This window comes from Cuculus canorus, chromosome 4 (assembly GCF_017976375.1).
Source record: "Cuculus canorus isolate bCucCan1 chromosome 4, bCucCan1.pri, whole genome shotgun sequence".
Lineage (NCBI taxonomy): Eukaryota > Metazoa > Chordata > Aves > Cuculiformes > Cuculidae > Cuculus > Cuculus canorus.
Window position 1 is genome coordinate 261134 of NC_071404.1, and position 22485 is coordinate 283618.

The 22485-nt window shown below is 70.8% G+C and overlaps 2 protein-coding genes across 3 annotated transcripts; one reads left to right on the plus strand and one right to left on the minus strand.

Annotated features, from left to right (window-relative positions):
- Positions 1–1140: 1140 nt before the first annotated feature.
- On the minus strand, positions 1141–7010 carry TLX2 (T cell leukemia homeobox 2). The gene is made up of 3 exons (XM_054065428.1): positions 6683–7010; positions 3697–3934; positions 1141–2328 (listed from the first exon to the last, which is right to left on the minus strand). Exons 1-3 carry the CDS (start codon positions 7008–7010, stop codon positions 2112–2114), a joined length of 783 nt encoding a protein of 260 aa, XP_053921403.1. The 3' UTR covers positions 1141–2111.
- An 8671-nt stretch (positions 7011–15681) lies between these two features.
- PCGF1 (polycomb group ring finger 1) lies at positions 15682–21552 on the plus strand. 2 transcript variants are annotated; one of them, XM_054065404.1, is made up of 10 exons: positions 15682–15889; positions 17047–17152; positions 17617–17769; positions 18575–18646; positions 18743–18851; positions 19603–19636; positions 19708–19794; positions 20335–20415; positions 20944–20987; positions 21498–21552. In XM_054065404.1, the coding sequence occupies exons 1-10, from the start codon at positions 15794–15796 to the stop codon at positions 21511–21513; spliced, it is 798 nt and encodes a 265-aa protein (XP_053921379.1). In that variant the 5' UTR covers positions 15682–15793; the 3' UTR covers positions 21514–21552. The 2 variants fall into 2 exon arrangements, with proteins under 2 accessions (XP_053921379.1, XP_053921380.1); XM_054065405.1 differs by lacking the exon at positions 21498–21552 and having other exon boundaries at positions 15684–15889; positions 20944–21083.
- Positions 21553–22485: the final 933 nt, after the last annotated feature.

Genomic DNA, 22485 nt, shown 5'->3' on the forward strand with positions numbered 1-22485 from the left:
CGTCCCACACACGGGACAGGGCCGCTGGCACACGGTCATGGAATCACAAAACGGTGTGGTGGGAAAAGACCTCAAAGCCAACCCGGTTCCCATGGGCAGGGACACCTCCCTCTGGATCTGGTTGCCCCAAGCCCCATCCCGCCGGCCCGGAGCCCCCCGGCTCCCCCATCCCCTCTGCTGTGCCCCAGAGTCCCCGCTGGTGGGGTCCCCCCAGCCCAGGGGACGCAGCCCCCCTGGCACGCAGCGGGGTGCCCCACCACGGAGGGGCCGGGTGATGCCACGGGGCTTTATCGGGGTGGCGGGACCCCCGTCCCGAGGGGCAGGTGAGGGTGAGCAGCCCCCATGGACGCTGCCCAGCGCGGGGCGGGGGCTGCAGGGGCCGGGGGTCCCGGGGCTGGGGTCCGGGGCACGGGGGGGTGGAAGGACTGGGGCTCCAGGAGGCCGGAGGGTCCGGGGGGTCCCATGGCCACATGTCCAGGGACGAGGGTCTCGAGTGAGCGGGGCTCAGGGGATACGGAATTCTGGGGTCCTGAGCAAGGTGGGGGTGTGGGGGACATGGAATTCCAGGGTCTGAGGTCCTGAGCGAGCAGGGAGCTCAAGAGATGTGGAATTCCATGGTCTGGCGGCCTGACCCACATCCTGATCCTCACCCCACAGGCACCCCCAGGACCCCTGCCCCAACCCCGGAGGGATCCCACTCTCCAGCCCCGCCTGAACCCACGCTGTCAGCTCCATCCTGGCCCTCTTCCTCCCAACCCGCCCCACAGAACTCCTGGCCCCCCTCCCCATCGCAACCCCCGCTTCAACCCCTGCCCTGCCCGGACCCCCAAGACCCCCGCCCAGGACCTGCACAGCACAGACCCCCCTCTTCAGCCCCATCCTGACCCCCATTCTCCTGACCTGCCCACCCCGTCTCCCCTGTTCCATCCCAGTCCCCTTCCTCCTGGCCCCCTGAATCCTCTTCCCAGTCCCACCCCAACCTCTGCCCCACAGGACCCCAAAATAAACCTGCCCCACACAGACGCCCTCCCCGGCCCCACCTGAACCCCCAGCCCGACCCCCACCCAACACAGACCCCACCCCTCAGCCCCACGTCAGCAGAGCCTGGGGACACCTGGGCAGTCACTGGGGGGGGGGGGTTTGGGGGTTCAGACCCCATTGGACCCCTCTGCAGGCACACGGGTCTGGTTCGACCCCGGGAAGTGCCGGCAAAGGGGATCCTGGGGGCTGCAGAATTTGGGGGGGGCACAAGGGCAGCCCTGGTCTGGGAAGGGGGTGCAATCCTTGGGGGTGCAGCGGCATTCGCAGTCCATCGCTGGGGGGGCACATCCAGACCTGGAGACAGCAAACAGTGGGAACTGGGAGCAGGCAAGCCGTGTCCATCCATCTGTCCCATCTTGGGGGGCCCGGGGGTCCTAATCCCCATCCAGACCAGGGGCCGCGGATGGGGCTCCAACCGGGATAAGGCAAGCGGATGCGGGTGGTACAGACCCCAGGGTGGCCACCAGCGCGGGCAGGGGGGCTCCCAGCACCAGGAATGGGGGGGTCTGGGCGGAGGCTGCCCTGCGCCCCACTCTATCCACCCTGGAAGGGACGGGGGCTGTGGCCGCCGCGGGGGTAATGGGGTCTGGAGTGGCTGGGAGCGGCGATGATGGGGGCACAGAGGGTCCTGAGCTGGGACCCCTCCCCAAGGAGCTGCTCGTGGAGCAGGGGGGGCCATGGGAGGGGGTCCTGGGCTGGCTGGGAGTGGCATCGATGGGGGGCAGGGGGTCCTGAGCTGGGACCCCCCAGATGGGGGCCCTGGGGAGGAGTCTGGGCTGCCTGGGAATGGTGCTGATGGGAGCCAATGGGTCCTGAGCTGGGACGTCCGAGTTGGGGTCCCTGGGGGTGTCCCATCACTGGCTTCCCGGAGGGTCCATGTCGGCGCTCCAGGATGGGGTCCAGGTAGGCGTTGTCAGCACTTTCACGTCCAAACACGAGGTCACGGCCACCGCCCCAGAGCTGTGGGGCGGCCAAAGGTCCTGGGGGATCCGTCTGGCCGTGGGGAGGGGGCTGCTGGCGGGGGGTCCCAGGAGCCGGGGGTGCCGAGGCTCCCGGCTCACCCAGCGCCCTCAGACGACGGACGCGACCCCCGAGACGGAGGTGACCTTGTTGTCCTCGGCCCAGGGCTGCAGGTTCTGCAGGGCGTAGAGCGAGGAGTTGTGCATGCAGAGCGGGTCCTGCGGCAGCGGCTGGCTCAGGCTCTTCTGCAGGGCCTCCTGCTGCAGCTGCAGCATCAGGCGGTTGGCGTGCTGCCGCTCGGCCTCGCGCTCCTCCGCCGTCTGCCTCCTGCCAGGGCACACACGCGTCCGGCACTGCCCGGCACTGCCCGGTGCCAGCATGGCGATGCCACACAACCCGCCTCCCGCTCGGTGCTGGCACAGCAAGGAACCATGGGATGGTTTGGGTTGGAAGGGACCTCAAAGCCCATCCAGTTCCCATGGGCAGAGACACCTCCCACTGGCTCAGGGGCTCCGAGTCCCATCCAACCTGGCCTGGAACCCCTCCAGGGATGGGGCAGCACCGCCGCTCTGGGCACCCTGGGCCAGGGCCTCCCCACCTGAACAGGAGAACATTTCTCCATAAAATCTCAATCTCCTCTCTTTAAGCTGAAAACCATTCCCCTCGTCCTGTCCCTGCACTCCCTGATCCAGAGCCCCTCCCCAGCTCTCCTGGAGCCCCTTTCCCTACTGGGAGCTGCTCTAAAGTCTCCATGGAGCCTTCTCCAGGCTGAACAATCCCAGCCCTCTCAGCCTGGCCTCACACAGGAGGTTCTCCAGCCCTCGGATCATCTCCATGGCCTCCTCTGGACTCTCTCCAACAGATCCATGTCCTTCTTGTCCCACAGCTCCATCCCTCTTGGCACTGCACTGCTGGTACAGCACTGCCCCACGGCCTCTGCCCCACGGCCTCTGCCCCTCTCTTGGCACCACCGTCCCTCTCCCAGCTGGGCACACCCCATCTCACCCCATCCCAGCCTCTCCATGGGGCACAGGGGGGTTTGTGGGGACGGACACCCCATCTTGCCCCATCCCAGCCCCTCCTGTGGGGATGGAGGCCCTATCTCACCCCGTCCTGGGGACACAGGGGGTGCCATGGGGACACACACCCCATCTTGCCCCATCTCAGCCTCTTCATGGGGCACACGGGATTTTGTGGGGATGGACACCCCATCTCTCCCATCCCAGATCCTTCTGTGGGGACAGACACCCCATCTCTCCCATCCCAGCTCCTTTTGTGGGGATGGACACCCCATCTCTCCCATCCCAGATCCTTCTGTGGGGACAGACACCCCATCTCTCCCATCCCGGATCCTTCTGTGGGGATGGACACCCCATCTCTCCCATCTCAGCTCCTTCTGTGGGGACGGACACCCCATCTCTCCCATCCCAGATCCTTCTGTGGGGATGGACACCCCATCTCTCCCATCGCAGCCCTTTCTTGGGGTACGGACACCCCATCTCTCCCATCGCAGCCCTTTCTTGGGGTACGGACACCCCATCTCTCTCATCCCGGATCCTTCTGTGGGGATGGACACCCCATCTCTCCCACCCCTGGGGGCACAGGGGCTGCTGTGGGGATGGACACCCCGTGTTTCCCATCCTGGGGGCACTGGGCACAGGGCTGGGTGCCGGCGTGCGGTCACCGTGCCGTTACCTCCACTTGGTGCGCCGGTTCTGGAACCAGGTCTTGACCTGGGCGTCCGTCATCTTGAGGGCCTTGGCGAGCGTGGCGCGCTCGGCAGACGCCAGGTACTTCTGGCGGTGGAAGCGCTTCTCCAGCTCGCAGACCTGCACGCGGCTGAACGACGTGCGTGGTTTCTTGCGCTTGGGCGGCGTGCGGTTCTGGTAGGGGTGCCCGATCCGGCGCGTCGCCGCGAAGGGCGAGAGCGCGGCTGCGGGAGAGCAGCGTCAGCGGCTGCTGGGGGGTGTCCATGGCAGAACCCCCCCCCGGCTCGGCTCCCCAGGAGCCCAGGATGGACATTTGGGGGGACGGGGGCCCAGGGGGGCGCATGGGCAGAGCCCCCTGACCAGTGGGGAGTGGGATCGGCGCAGGCAGCGTGGGAGGAGGTGGTGGAGGCTCAGGGCCATGGGGACAGGGAGTTCTGGGGTGCATGGGGATGGGGGGCTCTGGGGGTCCCAGGGGACAAGGGGTTCGGGGGGGGGCATGGGGATGGGGAGTGCTTGGGGAACCCCTGAGGATGGGGGGGCTGTGGGGCCGGGGGAGTCGGGGGGTCTCTGGGGACCGAGAGCTCAGGGCGGGGGGCACAGAGAAGGGGATGGGGGTGACCATGGGGATGGGGGGATCTGGGAGGGAATGGGGGGAATGGGGAGATCTGGGAGGGGATGGGGGGACAGGGGGAACGGGGGGGGATGGGGAGATGGGGGTCCCTGCGGATGGAGCTCGTGGGGGAGGGGATGTGGGGCCACAGCACTCGGGGGTCTCCAGGAGAAGAGGGCGATGGTGGGGCCGTGGCGCCGAGCTGGGGCCGTGGGGAAGGGGTCATGGGGGCAGCGGGGGAGAACGGGGACCGTGCGTGGACGGTCAGGGCCGTGGGGTGGAGGAGCTCGGGGGGCTCCGGGGGGGGGCGGTGCGGGGCCGGCAAGGTTCGAGCAGCACAACCGCCCTCCCCGCAGCCCCATGGCGACGCCGTGGCTGTGCCAGGAGGGAGCGGGCACAGGCGCCCATCAGGTCCGGGTTGCCACCGGCAGCCACGGCCGCACCGCAAGCCGACCATGGCGAGGCCGGAGCCGCAGGCAGCGTCGGGCACAGGAAGGCGAGAGCTCAGCAGGGTGGGCAGCCACGGCCGCTGCCGCCTGCTCCGCCATTGCCGGCACCGCAGAGGTGGACATTGCCATCACCGCACCCACAGCGCTCACCGGCACAGCAGAGCAGGGCTGCCTGGCACCACGGCTGAGCCACGGCCGGCACCGCAGCCATCACCACACGGCACAGCAGGGCTGACGGACCCATGGCCATCGCTGTGCGGCACCACGGCTGAGCCATTGCCGGCACCACACGCCGTGGGGCCCCAACGTCCCATGGTGGCGGGGGCACGGGGCAGCCCCCGGCAGCCCCAGGGCAAGATGCTCCCCGTGACACCGGACCCGCCCTCGCGGCAGCACCGGGCGCGCGGCCACGGGTGGTGCAGGTGGAGCCACGCAGAGGGGGACGAGGCCCCTCGCCGCCAACAGATGCCGGCAGCCCTCGGCGCACCCCAAGGCCGGCAGCGCTGAGTGATGGCTGCGGCAGGAGCCCCCGCGCCGGGGAGGGGCCGCCACGTCCCCCACCGCTGGCGCCAGGCAGGAGACGGGGACGTCACCCGCCATCTCCACAGGGACCGTGCTGCGTCACCGCCGCCATGGCGGGCTGGGCCGGGGGCGACCGCGGCGCTGCCGGTGCCCAGGACGAGCCCCCAGCCCCACACCTCCCGCCCCACATGTGCTCAGCACTCACAGAGCCGTCGCGTGGCCCGGGCGCTGCCGGCCTCGTCCCCGCGTGCAGCCACCGTGGTGCCGCCATCTTGGGTGGGAGCCGAGTGGAGTCAGGATGGGGCTCCCGGCACTGCGGCGGCACCACAGCCCCACAGCCCCCGGGGGGCAGACCCCTCGCCCCGGTACGGGGGCTCTAAACGGGCACCCGGACCCCGGCCACGCCGGGGCCCCGCACTGCATCCCCGACGCCTGCGTCACCACCCGCACCGGCCCCGGCACAGCCTCGGCCCCGAGCTGGCACCCGTCCTGCACCCCACATCCTGCAGCCCCACGGCAGATCCCGGTGCCCCATTCCCAATGCAGCCGCTGCCCCACATCCCGCAGCCCCACGGCGATTCCCTGGATCCCATTCTCAGCACCGTCACTGCCCCCCATCCTGCAGCCCCACAGCAGATCCCAGTGCCCCATTCCCAATGCAGCTGCCCCACAGCCCCACAGCCGGTCACCACACCCCGTTTCCTCCACAGCCACTGCCCCACATCCCACAGGGGATCCCCGTACTTTATTCTCCCACAGCCGCTGCCCCACATCCCGCAGCCCCACGGTGGCTCCCTGCACCCCGTTTCTCCACAGCCGCTGCCCCACATCCCGCAGCCCCACAGCGGGTCTCTGCACCCCGTTTCCCCACAGCCGCTGCCCCACATCCCACCGCCCCACGGTGGGTCCCTGCACTCCGTTTCCCCGCAGCCGCCCCGTTACGGGTGGGACGGAGCCGGTGCCCCCGGGGAGGGCAGGAGAACCCCCGGTGATGCGCGCAGCCGGACCCCGGCGCTGCCCCACCGGCCCCGCTCCCCGCAGCCGCCGGTAACAGCCGGGAGCCACCGATATCGCCACCGATGGCCACCGGCGGCCGTTGAGAGCGGCCAATAGACACGGTCGTTAGCGGCCGGTAAACGCCCCTGGACGCCCGTAGACGCCGGCAGATAGACCCGGTAGCCGTCGGTGGCTGCCAACAGCCGCCGGTAACAGCCAGCACCGCCTGTAGCCGCCGGTGACCGACAGCCGCCGGAGCCGTCGGGGCTGCCGGGAACAGTCGGTAGCGGCCGGCAGCAGCCCGTAGCCGCCGGCAGAGCCCCGTAGCCGCCGGTACCCCCCGGTAGGGACGGACAGACGCCGGTTTGCCGGCCGGCGGCCGGGTCCGCACTCACCCGAGAGTCGGTCCTTGGCGATGCGGCGCGAGGTCTCCATCCAGGGGAAGGTGAGCGCCGGGATCGCGGGCACCGGCGGGGCGGGGGGCGCGGGCCGGTGCGCGGGGACGCGGATGACCGGGGCGGGCGCGGGGCTGACGCTGACGCTCACGTTCATGCTCATGTTGAGGCTGTAGGAGCCGGCGGGGCCGTAGCCCAGCCCGTAGTCCGGTTCGCCCGGCGCCCGGGGCTCGGGGCCGCCCAGGATCTGGTCGATGCCGAAGCTGATGGGCTCGGGGTTCGGGGGGCCCTGCCCGCCCCCCTCCCGCGCCAGCCCCGCCGTCTCCATCGCCCCGCGGCGCTCAGGGCCGGCGGGGACCGGGCATGGCCGGGCGGGGAGCGGCACCGGGATGGGACCGGGGAGCGGCGGGGACCGGCACCGGGATGGGACCGGCGGGGACCGGCACCGGGATGGGACCGGGAAGCGGCGGGGACCGGCACCGGGATGGGACCAGCGGGGAGCGGCACCGGACTGGGACTGGGGACGGCGGGGACTCGGCACCGGGATGGGACCGGGGAGGACTGGCACCGGGATGGGACGAGCGGGGACCGGCACCGGGATGGGACCGGGGACGGCGGGGACTCGGCACCGGGGCCGGGGATGGAGCCGGTGGGTCGGGCGGGCGCGGGGCCGGGACCGGGTTCTGGGCGGGCTCCGGTGGGGCGGTCGGGTCCGGTGGATCAGGCGGGTGCGGTCCCGCACGGGGTGACCCGGGGCGGGGGAGGCGCCGATAGATCTGTCCGGTGCGGGGCAGGCTCCGGTGGGGCGGGCGGTTGCGGGGTGTGCTCCGGTTCAGGGATCGGGTCCGGCGGATCGGGCGGCTCCGGTGCAGGGGCCGGGGGCGGCGGTTCGATCGGCTCCGGTAGATCGGTCCGGTCCGGTGGAGCGGGCGGGCGCCGGGCAGCAGCCGGGACAGCGGTGGGCTCCGGTGGACCGATCGGCTCGGGCGGAGCAGCCGCCGGTGGGGCGGACTCCGGTGCAGGGGTCAGGTCCGGTGGAGCGGTGGGGCGCGGGGCTCGGCCCGCGGGAGCGCGGGTGCGCGGCGGGTCCCGGCCGGGCGCTTTTCTGCCCCGCTCCATCTGGAGCTGCCAAAATCCCGTCCACCCGCGCCCTGATTGGCGGCCGCGCCCCGTGATTGACAGCTAGCGCATCCCCGGGGCCACGCCCCCCACCGGACACCCCCCCCCCCCCGCCCCACCCCGCCCCGGCACCGGGACCCGTCGGGCACCGAGGGCACGGACCCACCGCCCGGCTCCGAGACCCCCGCCCCGGTTCCCCGCCGTCGGGGGAGGGAGGCGGACACCCCCACCCCGTCCTTCCGGGGCTCACGGAGGCGAACCTGGCGCCGTTATCCCGCATCCCCGGGCGCACGGACCGGCGCCGCGCTCGCCGCTCCCGGGACCGCGGGCTTCGTGCTCCCGGTCCCGCCCAGCCCGGCCCCGCCCAGCCCGGCCCCACCGATCCCGGTCACACCGAGCCCCGTCTGCCCAGTCCCATCGAGCCCTACCGAGCCCGGTCCCACTGAGCCCGCGAACCCGATCCCACCCAGCCCGGTCCTACCGAGCCAATCCCACCCATCCCGATCCCACGGAGCCCGGAACCGTCGAGCCCAGTCCCACCGAGCCCAGTCCCGCTGAGCCCGTCAAGCCCGATCCTGCTCAGCCCGGTGTCACTGAGTCTGATCCCACCAATTCCGGTCCTACCGAGCCCCGTCCCGCCGATCCTGATCCCTCGGAGTCCGGTCCCACCGAGCTCGATTCTGCCCAGCCCGGTCCTACCGAGCCCGGACTCACCGAGTCTGATCCCTCCGAGACCGCTCCCGCAGAGCCCGATCCTACCGATCCCACCGATCTCGGTCCTACGGAAGCAGCCCCTCCGAGCCCGGTCCCGCCGAGCCCGATTCCGCCCATCCCGGTTACACCGAGCCCGGTCTCTCGAACCAATCCCTCTGAGCCCGGTCCTGTCGAGCCTGATCCCATCGGTCCCGGTCGCACGGAGCCCGCCCGGCCCGATCCCTCCGGTCGCGGCCCCACCGATCCCGATCCCGCTGAAGCCGCCGCTCCCGGACGGATCCCGATTCCCTCGAGCCGCAGTTACCGTGTCACGGATCCCGTTACCCCGGGAGGCGCCTTTCCCGGTAGCTCGGACCCCGTTTTCCACGGATCCGCCTTTCTCTGGTCACGGATTCCGGTTCCACCGGTCCCGCCGCTCCCGGGGGATGGAGCCCGGTACCCGCCGACCCACCGTTCCCGGAGGATGGAGCCCGGTTATTCCGGTCCCGTCGCAACGCTCATACCTGGATCGCAGGGCTCGGGGTCCCGGTGGCTCCCGGTCTGGGGGTCTCAGTTCCCGGTTTGGGGGTCCCGGCTCCCGGTCTGGGGGTCTCAGTTCCCGGCCTGGGGGTCCCGGCGGCTCTCGTGTAGGGGTCCGGGCTGTGCCCTATTCGGGGGTCCCGGCGGGTCGGGGCTGCGGGGCGGGGGGCGGCCCGGCCACCCTGGCGCCACCGGTCTGGGGTAAATGACATTACCGAGGCCGGCGCCTGCACAGCGCGGCGGCACCGGGGCCGCAGCTGCCACCCCCGGGGGCACCGGGCGCCCTGGGGGCACCCCACAACCAGGGCACCCCACATCCCAGAGCACCCCGCATCCTAAGGGCACCCTAACATCCTGAGGGCTCACCTCATTTCGGGAGCACCCCAGATTCTAAGGGCACCCCACATCCTAAGGGCACTCTACATCCTGAGGGCACCCCACATCTCTGGAGCACCCCAGATTCTAAGGGCACCCCAGATTCTGAGGGCACCCCACATCCCAGAGCGCTCCACATCCTGAGGGTACCCCACATCTCTGGAGCACCCCCGATTCTAAGGGCTCTCCACCTCCCAGAGCAGCCCATATCCTGAGAGCACCCCAGATTCTAAGGGCACCTCATATCCTGAGAGCACCCCACATCTCAGGGTCACCCCATGTCCCAGGGCACCCCATATTCTAAGGGCTCCCCACGTCCTGGGGGGTTTGCCCAGCCTGGGGTGCGGCACAGCCGCTCACACGCACAGACGCTGCGCGGTGCAGGACCCCCCGTACCCCACACGGCTGCACCCGCGCACGGCCGTGTGCGCACATGCGACACGGCAGCACGGCTGCACACACGTACAGTCACACACGGAGCTGCCGCTTTCCGTGCCGGGACGCCGTCCCTCGCGACGGGGAGCGTGGGCGCGGGTCCCCGTGTGCCACAGCCGCGCAGAGGACGCTGCCCTGCCCAGGCTCTGCCAGGCTGAGCCCGGGAGCTGCCGGCACCGCGTGCTCACGGCCGGGCAGGTGCCGGGAGAAACCGGCCTGGTGCTCCAGCTGCAGGTGCACGGCACCCGGAGAGAAACGTTCGCTGCGGCTCCGCTGCGTGCAGCCAGCATCGGCACCGGTGCTGGCGCTGGCCCTGGCCTCGTTAGCGCTGGTGGTGGCACTGCCATTGGCACTGGCCGCTGATGTTGGCACTGGCGATGGCCCTGGTCCCACGGGGCTCGGCTCAGCCCGCGTTGGCCCTGGTGTCCATGCAGGTGTTGACATTGGCCACCGATGTTGGTGCTGGCATTGCTCCGGACACATTGACACTGGCGTTGGCCATGGGCACTGGTGCCAACATTGGCCACGGGCACTGGCGTTGGCCACTGGTGCTAGTGTGGTGCTGGCCCCGCAGCACCGGTGTTGGCCACTGGCGTTGGCCGCTGGTGCCAGTGTGGCCCTGGCCCTGCTGGCACTGGTGTTGGCCACTGGCACTGGCACTGGCATTGGCACTGGCGTTGGCCGCTGGTGCCAGTGTGGCCCTGGCCCCATTGGCACTGGCGTTGGTGCTGGCGTTGCTTTGGCCCCACTGGCGACGGCCTCGTGCCGGCGGGAGGGGATGGCGGGCGCAGGGGAAGGGGCGGCTGTGGGGTGGTTTCACCGGAGCAGCTGCGCGGAGCCCAGGGGCTGGAATGCCGCCGCGCCGGGACACGGATTGAGGCGCAGGTGAGGGGCCGCGGGCTCGCGCTCCGCCCCCGCCACGGGGGTCTCCGGGACGCCTGGGGCCTCGCCGGGGGCGCTCGCCGTGACCCCCACCCAGGTGGGACCCCTGTGCCGGGCCCCACGCTGGAGGGATGGCGGCTCTGCAGTGCCATTCCTCGGCCACAGGGACCCCCCCACACCCACACTGGGGGGCTGGGGACCCCCCCAGTGCCCCAACACAGACCCTCTCCTCATTTCTCAGCCACAGGGACCCCCGTGCACCCATTTTGGGGTCACTGGGAGTCTCCAATGCACCAACACAACCCCCCTCCTCATTCCTTGGCTGTGGGGAATCCTACCCTTAGGGGGCTGGGACCCCAAAGCACCCACACGACCCCCCCTCCCCGTTCCTTGGCCGTGGGGACCCCCGTGCACCCCGCTGGGGGTCTGGGAGCCCACAGGCACCCACACAACCCCCCTCCCCATTCCTTGGCCATGGGGACCCCCGTGGTCCCAGCGCGTGCCCCCCTCCTGCCCCACAGGTGTTGGGGGTCCCCATGGGGCACAGGGGACGCATCCCCACCCCCAGGTCAGGAAGGTGACCCCACACCAGGGCATGCGGCGGCAGAAGGGGGGTTCGCCCGGTTCCCTGCCACCAGATTCCCCCCTCGCTGTCCCCGGGCACACGGGGGGCTGACCCTGCCCCGCTCTGCCGTGGGGGGCCTGCGGCGGCACAGCCCCCCCGGAGGGTTGGGGGTCCCTGGGCCCCCACTGCGCCGGCACCCACGGCCCTGGCAATGCCGGTTGCACCCAACACAGCCACGCGTGCCACCCGTGCCAGTGCCCCCGTTCCCCCTGGGGTCCCCCCTGGGGTCCCCCCTGGGTCTCCCTTGGCCCCTCGCCCCATCCCCGCCCATTCCTGCCGGCACCCCCGGCCCTGGCCATGCCGGTTGTCCCCACGGCAGCCGCACCGGTGTCCCCGCTCCCCATGGGGGTCAGGCCGCGGGGTCCCCGGGTGCCGCAGCCGCCGGGCAGTGCCCGCTCCCCCCGCCGCGGTGCTGCCAAGCGCCCGCTGCCCCGTAATCTCGTTACCGCTCGCCGTCCCCTGGTTCCTCCCGCCGCCCCCCGGCCCCGCGCGAGCGGGGGGACAGCCAGCTCCTCTCCGGCTGCTGGGTTAATTCTGGGCTAATTAGATGAAGGCGGCCCAGATTGGATTACTTTGCCCTGCATTTGGTCCTCCAGTCCCTGGCTCGCGGCTCCCGGGGGAGCTGCTGGCGCCTCCCGCCTCAATCAGACACTTCTTAACCGCATGAAGCGCCCCGGTGCCCCCCGCCCCGCCCGGGCGCCCACACCCGCCGGGGCACGCGGTGGCCGTGGGGCCGGCGAGGGGCCGCGAGGGGTGGGCCCGTCCGACAGCCGGAGCGTGGGCCACCAGGGCTCCGACCGCCGGAGCGTGGGCCACCAGGGCTCCGACAGCCGGAGCGTGGGCCACCAGGGCTCCGACAGCCGGAGCGTGGGCCACCAGGGCTCCAAGAGCCGGAGCGTGGGCCACCAGGGCTCCGACAGCCACAGCGTGGGCCACCAGGGCTCCGACAGGTGGACCACGGGCTCCCGTGGCCGGAGCGTTGGCTACCAGGGCCCTGACAGCCGGATCTTGGGCTCCGATGGCTAGAGCGTGGGCTACCAGGGCTCCGACAGGTGGACTGTGGGCTCCCGTGGCCACAGCGTGAGCTACTAGGGCCCAAACAGATGGATCCTGGGCTCCAACAGCCAGACCATGGGCTACCAGGGCTCTGATAGACAAACCATGGGCTACCAGGGCTCTGACAGGTGGACCGTGGGCTCCCACGGCCACACCATGGGCTACCAGGGCTCCAATGGCTGGACCGTGGGCTACCAGGGCTCTGATGGCAAGACAGTGGCCTCCACGGGCTTCTGGTGGGTGCCAGTATGCTCCAGGGGGTACCAGTGGGTTCCAGTGGGTGCTGGAGGCCACCAGTGGGTGCCGGTGGCCGCTGGTGGTTCCAGTGGGTGCCGGTGGCCGCTGGCGGTTGCAGTGGGTGCCGGTGGCTGCCGCAGGGCCGTTGACAGCAGCGGTCGCTCAGAGCTCGTTATCGAGGCCGAGGGCGGGTAATTGGATTGTGCGGATGCGATCGGGTGCGTTAGGCAGGAGCGCAGCCCAGCAGCGCCCGCAGCCCCCCCGGCCACCGCGGGCCACCAACCGGCATGTGGGGCCAGCATGGGGCTGGGGTGGCAGCTCCAGCCGGGGGGACGCCAGGATGGGGTCCCAGCTCCGGCCTCAGCCTCTCCCAGCACTGCCGTCACTGCTGTCCTGAGCGCGTCCGGCCTCAGCACAGCCCCAGCAGCAACAGCCACTGCGGCCAAGATGGAGGGGATGGGGGGGGGACGGAGAGGGATGGACGGGGTGGAGAGGGATGGAGGGGACAGAGGGGATGAGGGGGACAGAGCGGGGATGGCGGGGGCGGAGGAGATGGGGAGGCGGGGGGGGATGGCGTTCGATATCAAAGCAGGAGCCACTAAAAGCCCGAGACCCGCAGCTGCGCATCAATTATTGACGGGGAGAGGGGGTGCGTGGCCGCACGCAGCCTGGCTGGCACCGGGGCTGCCCCATGGGCCCCACAGCTGCCCCATAGACCCCACAGCCGCCCCACTGACCCCCTGCAGCCCCCGCACTGCGGTGCCGGTGTGGTACCGGTGCTGGGCTCAGAGCCGCTGCGGTGCTGGTGTGGTACCGGTGCTGGGCTCGGTGCCACTGTGGTGCCGGTGCGGTACCGGTGCTGGGCTCGGTGCCAGTGTGGTACCGGTGCTGGGCTCGGTGCCGCTGCGGTGCTGGTGTGGTACCGGTGCTGGGCTCAGTGCCACTGCGGTGCCGGTGCAGTACCGGTGCTGGGCTCGGTGCCACTGCGGTGCCGGTGTGGTACTGGTGCTGGGCTCGGTACCACTGCGGTGCCACTATGGTACCAGTGCTGGACTCGGTGCCGCTGCGGTGCCGGTGCAGTACCGGTGCTGGGCTCGGTGCCACTGCGGTGCCGGTGTGGTACTGGTGCTGGGCTCGGTACCACTGCGGTGCCACTATGGTACCAGTGCTGGACTCGGTGCCGCTACGGTGCTGGTGTGGTACCGGTGCTGGGCTCGGTGCCACTGCGGTGCTGGTGTGGTACCGGTGCTGGGCTCGGTGCCGCTGCAGTGCCGGTGTGGTACCGGTGCTGGGCTCAGTGCCGCTGCGGTGCTGGTTTGGTACTGGTGCTGGGCTCGGTGCCACTGCGGTGCTGGTGTAGTACCGGTGCTGGGCTCAGAGCCGCTGCGGTGCTGGTGTGGTACCGGTGCTGGGCTCGGTGCCACTGCGGTGCTGGTGTGGTACCGGTGCTGGGCTCGGTGCCGCTGCGGTGCCAGTGCAGTGCCAGCAGAGAGCCATTCCGGCCACAGGGCTGTGCTGGCCTGGCCCTGACCCCCACCCTGGCTGTGACCCCCATCCCATCGTGACCCCCACACTGCGAGGCCCCAGCTGCATCCCTGCTGTGACCCCCACCCCGCTGTGACCCTCATCCTGCCGTACCCCCCATCCCCACCCCGCTGTGACCCCCATTCTGGCTGTCAGACCCTATTCCCACTGTGCCCCCAATCCCTGCTGTGACCCCATCCCAGCCCCATTCTGGCCCTGACCCCCCTCCTTCTGTGACCCCCACCCTGGCCATGACCCCCAGCCCCCCGTGAGCCCCCCAGCCCCATCCCGTTGTGACCCCCCCATCCTGCTGTGCCCCCCATCCTGCTGTACCCCCTCATCCCCACCCCCTGTGCCCCCCATCCTGCTGTACCCCCTTCATCCCCACTCCCTGTGCCCCCCACCCTGCTGTGCCCCCCCCGGTTCCTCCCCGGTGGGCTGGGGGCGGGGGGGCTGCTCTGGCCCGGGGCGGGGGCTGCACCGGGTCGGGGTCGGGGTCGGGTCCCCCCCGGGGCGGGGGCGGCACCGGGGCTCGGGACCGGCTGAGCCCCCCGGGCGGTGCTGGGCGCCGAAACGGCGGGACTGGGAGGGACTGGGAGGGACTGGGCTGGCCGGGACCCCGAGGAGCTGGGGCGATCCCGATGCTCCGACCGGGACCGGGACTGGGACTGAGGGCAGAACTGGGGCTGGAACCGGGACCGGGAATGAGGACAGGACCGTAACTGGGAATGGGAACAGGACCGGGAATAGGAACGGAGCAGAACTGGGGTCAGAACCGGAGCGGGAGCAGCACTGTGCACGGGACCGGGAGGCAGCGGAGCCGCTGCCGGTAGCGCCGCTCGTGCCGCGGGTCCCGGTCTCGGCGCCGCCCGGTGGGACCCCCGGGACGCCCCGCCGCTCCCCGAGCCGATCGGCAGCACCGGCCCCCCCGGACCGGCCCCTGCGAGGGGGTCCCCAACCCCAGCACCCCCCCCCCCCCCCGAGCCCCCCCAGCCCCATCCCGGACCCTCCCGCCGCCGCGCCCCCCAATTCCGCGAACCCCCCAACTGCGGCCGCCTGTGCCCCCCTCCCCATGCGCCCCCCCCCCTAAGCCCCCACAGTCCCATCCCGGACCCCCACCCCCCGTGCCCGCCCCTGAAACCCCCAATTCCAGCTCCCCGAGCCCCCCCATGAACCCCCTCAACCCCATTCCGGACCCTCGAACCCCACCCCCCGAACCCCGCCCAACTCCAGCCCCCCATCCCGGACATCGGCCTCCTGTGTACCCCCTCTCATGAAACCCCCATTCCCCGCGCCCCCCCAACCCCATCCCGGACCCCCATCTCTCCTCCCTCATTCCCCGTGCCCCGCCCCCCGCCCCATCCCGGACCCCCATCTCTCCTCCCCCATTCCCCGTGCCCCCCCCCCCCCCCCCCCCGGCGGCGCTGCTCTGCCGCCCCCCGGCGGCTCTGCCCCGCACACCCCCCCGGCTGCGCTCCCCGCCGCGCCCAGCAGGGGGCAGCCTCGGCCCCGGCCGCTCCCGCCGTGCCGTGCGCCGCGCGGGGCACACCGGGACTTGTAGTCCCTGCGCGCGTGGGCGGCCGTAGCCCCGCCCCGAACCCGGAAGTGCGCGGGGAGGCTCTAAGATGGCGTCGCCTCCTCAGGGGGGCCCGATGGCGATCGCCATGCGGCTGCGGAACCAGCTCCAGGCCGTCTACAAGATGGACCCGCTGCGCAACGAGGCGAGCGGCGGGACCGGGGCAGGCGGCGGCGGCTCCAGAACCGGCGCATGCGCGGGGAGGGGGGCGAAGCTGGGGCCGCCGCGGGGCGGGGGCGGGGCCAAGCGCAGGGGTGGGACACGTGGTGGAGGGGGCGGGGCCAGGAGTGTGGGGCGGGGCCAAGAGCGGGGGCGGGGCCAAGCGCAGGCGTGGGACACGTTGTGATGGGGAGCGGGGGCGGGGCCAAGAGCGAGGGGGCGGGGTCAGGGTGGGGTGGAGCACAGGTGGACGAAAGGGGCCGAGCGGGGGGCGTGGCCAGGCGTTGGGTGGGACACGTGGCGGAGTGGAGGGGGCGGGCCCCGTGCGATGGGTGTGGGTGGGGCGGGGCTTAGCGTAGTGGGCGTGGTTATACGAGGGGGCGGGGTCAGGGCCGAGGGGCGGGCTATGCCGGGTCTCGGGGCGCCCGCAGCCCCCAACCTCGCCCCCACCCCGACACCATGGCTGCTCCGCCGGGACGTGGGGCGGCGAGGCCCTGGGTGAGATGGAGCCGTGGGGCACGGCTGTGAGATGAGCTGGGGCCGTGGGGCAGGAAGGCTGTGGGGCAGGAAGGCTGTGGGGTGAGCCAGGGCCATGGGGTGAGGCCAAGTGTGAGGCCGTGGGGCGAGGCCGTAAGATGAGCTGGAGCCATGGGGCAGCTCAAGCTGTGGGGCAGGAAGGCTGTGGGGCAATGGCAGGGGGCGATCCGGGGCTGTGGGGCAAGGCCTTGAGGTTTGCTGGGGCCGTGGGGTGAGGCCAGGGGCGAGGCTGTGGGACAATGAGGCCGTGGGGCAAGCTGGGGCTGTGGGGCGAGGCCGTGGGGCTAGCTGGGGCTATGGGGTGAGGCTGTGGGGTGAGCTGAGGCTGTGGGGCGAGCTGGGGCTATGGGGTGAGCTGGGGCCGTGGGGCGAGCTGGGGCGCTGTGGGGTGAGCTGGGGCCGTGGGGCGAGCTGGGGCACTGTGGGGCGAGCTGGGGCCGTGAGGCGAGGCCATGGGATGAGCTGGGGCTATGGGGTGAGGCTGTGGGGCGAGCTGGAGCTCTGTGGGGTGAGACCCGGGGGCGAGGCCATGGGGTGAGCTGGGGCACTGTGGGCCATGAGTGTGGGTCTGTGGTGGGTGCGGGTGACGGAGCGGTGTCCCCGCAGGAGGAGGTGAAGGTGAAGATGAAGGAGCTGAACGAGCACATCGTGTGCTGCCTCTGTGCCGGGTACTTCATCGACGCCACCACCATCACCGAGTGCCTGCACACCTGTGAGTCCGGCGCCAGGGCGTCAGCAGAGGGGACGGTTTGGGCTGGAAGGGACTTCAGAGCCCCTCCAGTTCCATGGGCAGGGACACCTCCCGCTGGATCAGGGGCTCCGAGCCCCATCCAACCTGGCCTGGAACCCCTCCAGGGATGGGGCAGCCACCACTGCTCTGGGCAACCTGGGCCAGGGCCTCCCCACCCTCACAGGAGAACATTTCTCCCCAAGATCTCACCTCAATCTCCCCTCTCGCAGTTCTAAACCATTCCCCTCATCCTGTCCCTGCCCTCCCTGACCCAGAGCCCCTCCTCAGCTTCCCCAGAGCCGCTTTCCCCACCGGAAGGCTCTGGTCCTGTAGCGCTGGCAGAGCCTCCCCTCCCCGCTGCCCCGGGGGAGCCGAGGGGGTGCCCGTACCCCACGGTTTGGGGGTGTGGGGCCGCGCAGCCCCCGAGCCCCTCGCTCTGCCCGCAGTCTGCAAGAGCTGCATCGTGAAGTACCTGCAGACCAGCAAGTACTGCCCCATGTGCAACACCAAGATCCACGAGACGCAGCCGCTGCTCAACCTCAAGCTGGACCGCGTCATGCAGGACATCGTCTACAAGCTGGTGCCGGGGCTGCAGGAGAGTGAGTGGCGGTATCCGGCGGCACCGGGGACGACGGGTGCAGGGAGGGAACCAGACAGGCTTGGGGAGCCCGGCTGGCTCGGGGGTCAGGGTCTGCCAGAGGGGGATGGGGCAAGGAGAAGCGGTCCTGGTGCACGGAGAGTGCCAGGAGCTGTTGGACCATGCCGGGGAGGACGGTGAGCAGAGCCAGGAGGGGGCTTGGCACTGGCACCGCATGGATTGGGAGGCTCAGGTGTTGGAGCACGGGAGGTTCTGGCTGTGCCGGTACCAGGAGCGCCGGCCGGGTTCGCCCTAAGTTTGGCCATGCCGGGAGTCTCCGGCCGGCTCCGGTGCCTTTCTTCTCTTGGTGCTGTGGGAATGTCAACAGCAGGCACAGCTGTGGGCATGGGATCGGCCACTTCCCCTCGGGGTGGCATGGGGACAGGGATGGTGTGCAGGAATATCAGCAGCGGGTGCAGCCGTGGGCACGGGATCAGCCGCCACCACTCGGGATGGGGACTGGGATGGGAATGTTGGCAGCAGGCGCAGCTGTGGGCACGGGATCAACCGCCACCACTTGGGATGGGGACTGGAATGGGAATGCCGGCAGCAGGCGCAGCCGTTGTTACAGGGTCAGCCCCCACCCCAGGATGGTGCTGCAGGAATATTGGCAGCGGGCGCAGCCGTGGAGGAGGGGGGGGCCGTGCCGACGAGACCGGAACGGCGGGTGACAGCCCAGGGACCCCCTCTCTGCGGGGTGGGAGTTGTGGCAGCGAGGGATGGGGATGAGGGGGGGTCCCTGAGCAACCCCCAGCTCTCGCCCGCAGGTGAAGAGAAGAGGATCCGGGAATTCTACCAGTCCCGCGGCCTGGACCGGGTGACGCAGCCCAGCGGCGAGGGTGGGCGTGAGGGGGGATGCAGGTGGGGGGTCTTGTGGATCCGGCCGTGCCGCGGTGCCGGTGCCTGACCGCAGCCCCCGCCCTATCTCTCCCCAGACCCGGTTGGGGGGGACCCCATGGGGCTCCCCTACAGCGCCTTCGACCACTCCCGCGCCCACTACTTCCGCTATGACGAGCACGTCTCGCTCTGCCTGGAGAAGCAGAGGTGAGCGCCGGCAGCACCCCGGGGTGCCCGTGGGATCGCTGTGGGGTGCCGGCAGAGCCACTTCCCCTCGCTGTGCCGAGGAGGGGGCTCGGGGTGTCCCTTGTCCCCACGCTGGTCCCAGCTCTGACAGCGAAGCCCGCTGGGAGCTGAGGTGGGATCGATGGCTGCGGCTCGGAGAGTGGGGGGCACCCAGACTGCACCTCCACATCCGGGACGGGGGGTGCACGTGGCCACCAGCACCTGGTTTGGATTGTCCCCCCCTGCCCCTCGAATCCTGGGCTCAGTTCTGGGCCCCTCGCTCCAAGAAAGCCCTGGGGAGGCTGGAATGTGTCTGGAGAAGGAAACAGAGATGGGAAGGGTCTGGAGAACAGGGGTTGTGGGAGCGGCTGAGGGATCTGGGGGTGTTGAGCCTGGAGAAGAGGAAGGGAGACCTCATCGCTGTCTACAGCTCCCGGAAAGGAGGTTGGAGCCGGGTGGGGGTCGGGCTCTGCTCCCCAAGAACAAAGGGTGGGAGAAACAGCCTCCAGTTGTGCCAGGGGAGCGTCAGACTGGATATTGGGAACAATTCCTTCCCTGATGGATCAGTGAAGCCCTGGGGGAGCCCTCATCCTTGGTGGGGTTCAGACCCCGTGTGGCCGTGGCACTTGGGGACAGGGTTTGGTCCCACGGGTGGGTTGGGCTGGATCAGCTCCAGAGGGCTTTTCCAACCACTCTGATTCCATAACCACACGATTCCTCCCCCCCGGCACAGCTCCAGCAAGGATAAGAGCAAGGCAGTGCTGCAGGTGAGCGGGGCCGGGGCGCGGGGGGCGGCGCGGGGGGACCCCGCAGCCCCTGACCCGCTCTCCCCCCACAGCACAAGTACGTGAGGTGCTCCGTGCGCGCACAGATCCGGCACCTGCGGAGGGTCCTGTGCCACCGCCTGGGGCTGCCGCTGCAGCACGTGAGGAGGGGGGACGGGACGGGGGGGTCCTGGGGTGGGGGTCAGGTCCTGGACCCCATCTGGGGGTTCTGGGGATGGGGGCAGTCACAGCCCCTGGGTCAGGGGGTCCTGGGAACCAGTTGGGGGTCATGGACTCCATGCGGGGCTCTTGGGGGGCCGGGTGGGGGTCACACACCCTGTTTGGGGGTCATGGACCCCGTGGAAGGGGGTTTCCGGGGGTGGTGTGGGGTTCCTGGGGCCGGGTGGGGGTCACAGACTGCAGATTGGGGAGGGTCTAGTGGCCAAGAGGGGGTCACTGTCCTCGCATAGGGGTCCTGGGGGTCTGGTGGGGGGTCCTGGAAATGGGGTGCACGGACCCAAGATGTGGGGATCCTGGGGGTGGGATGAGGGGGGCACTGGCAGGGGTCTTGGGGTTGAGGGGTGGGTCATGGACTCCATGTGGGGGTCCTGGGGATGGAATGAGGGGGGCACTGGGACTGGGTGGGCATCCTGGACCCCATGTGGGGGTCCTGGCCCCCCCGACGCAGCCCCCGCCCGTAGGTGCAGATCCTGTTCAACAACGAGGCCCTCCCTGACCGGATGACGATGAAGCAGCTCTGGCTCTCGCGCTGGTTCGGCAAGGTGGGACCTGCGCCGGGGGGGCGTTGGGGGCTCTGCCCTGCGGGGGATTTGGGGGTCCCAGCCCTGAGGTGGGGCTTTGGGGGGTCCAGCCTTGGGCTGGGGGCTTTGGGGTTGTCTGCCCTGGGGATCTCTGAATGGGGTGGCGTCTTTGCCCTTGTGGGGGGTGAGGGGGCTCTGTTCTTGGCTGGGTTCTCTGCTTTGGGGTGTGGGGATTTGGGGGTCTCTGAATGGGGTGGGGTCTCTGCCCTGGGGGGGGTGAGTGGGCTCTGTTCTTGGCTGAGGTCTCTGCTTTGGGGTGAAATTTGGGGATCTCTGCCCTGGGGAGTGTGGGGGGTCTCTGCCCTGGGGAGTTTGTGGGTCTCTGCTCTGGGTGGGGGGTTGGGGGTCTCTGCCCTGGGGGATTGGGGATCTCTGCCCTGGGGAGTTTAGGGGTCTCTGCCCTGGGGGATTGGGGATCTCTGCCCTGGGGGGTTTGGGGGTCTCTGCCCTGGGGGAGGGGGCTCTGAGCCCTGACCCACTCTCCCCCAGCCGGCGCCGCTCCTGCTGCACTACAGCATCAAGGACAAGAGAAGGTAGGGGCTGGGGCGGGTGCTGCCCCCCGAGCGCAGCCCTGCCCCCCCCCCCACCCCATAATTTAACACCCCCCCGAGATTATTTTTGGAATAAAACAGTGGAAAATCCACCCGTGTCTGCTGAGACCTGGGGCAGCAGCTCCAGGAGTGGGGCTGGGGGCACATGGGGGTGCAGGGGGAATGTGGGGTGCAGGAGGGTGAGGGGCTGGGGTGTGGGGCGCACTTCGGGGAGATGCTGGGAGGATGGGGGGCACAGGAGCAATGCCTCCTGCCCTGGGGACCCCAGCCCTCGCCCTCCTCCCTGGTGCGGTGGTGCCCCCACTCTGGGGCCCCCGGTGGGCGCGGACCCCTCTGTCCCCCCATCGCAGAGGGGTCCCCGCTTGTCCCGTCCCCCCCCATCGCTCAGGGGTCCCCGCCTGTCCCGTCCCCCACATCGCGCAGGGGTCCCCGCTTGTCCCGTCCCCCCCGCCATCGCTCAGGGGTCCCCGCCTGTCCCATCCGTCACCCCAGCTCAGCACCGCGCTGACCCCGCGCCGCCGGTGGGGATCCGGTTACGGCCCCGCTCCCACCGCAGCTGTCGCCCATCCCTCACCTCAGTGGGGACGGGATGGGATGGGGGCCTGTGTCCGCTGGGGTCCCGAAATACGGGGGGCAGGCGATGCTGGGCACCCCCAGATCCACACACACCCCGTGGTGTCCCCCCTCTGTGCCGTATCCCAACCCATTGGCATGCCCGGGGCGGAATGAGGGGTGCAGGGAGGGGATTGAGGGGCGCAGGGTGGAGAATGAGGGATGCAGGGAGGGGGTTGGGGGCGCAGGGTGGAGAATGAGGGGTGTAGGGAGGGGATTGGGGGGTGCAGGGTGGAGAACGAGGGGTGCAGGGGGGAGAACGAGGGGCGCAGGGTGGAGAATGAGGGGTGTAGGGAGGGGATTGGGGGTGCAGGGTGGAGAATGAGGGGTGCAGGGAGCGGATTGGGGGGCGCAGGGTGGAGAATGAGGGGTGCAGGGAGGGGGTTGGGGGGTGCAGGGTGGAGAACGAGGGGTGCAGGGGGGAGAACGAGGGGTGCAGGGTGGAGAATGAGGGGTGCAGGGAGGGGGTTGGGGGGTGCAGGGGGGAGAACGAGGGGCGCAGGATGGAGAATGAGGGGTGTAGGGAGAGGATTAGGGGGTACAGGAAGGGGATGGGGGGCACAGAGTGGTGAGTGAGAGGTGCGGGGGGGGAACTGGGGTGCATGGTGGAGATTGAGGGGTGCGGGGGGGGATTGAGAAGTGAGGGGAGGGAATGAGGGGTTATGGGGGGGGGGATGGGGGGGGGTTGTCCCGGTGGCGGGGAGGGCGTCGCGGCCGTGGGAGCAGGCGAGTGGGAGACGGACAGGCGGACAGACAGACGGACGGACGGGGGGGGGGGGCAGCGGGCGGGGCCGCCCCACATCTCTCCGCAGCGGCTCCGGCAGCGCTTCCAGACGGGGCCGAGACCCCCCGCGCCCCCCCACCCCCC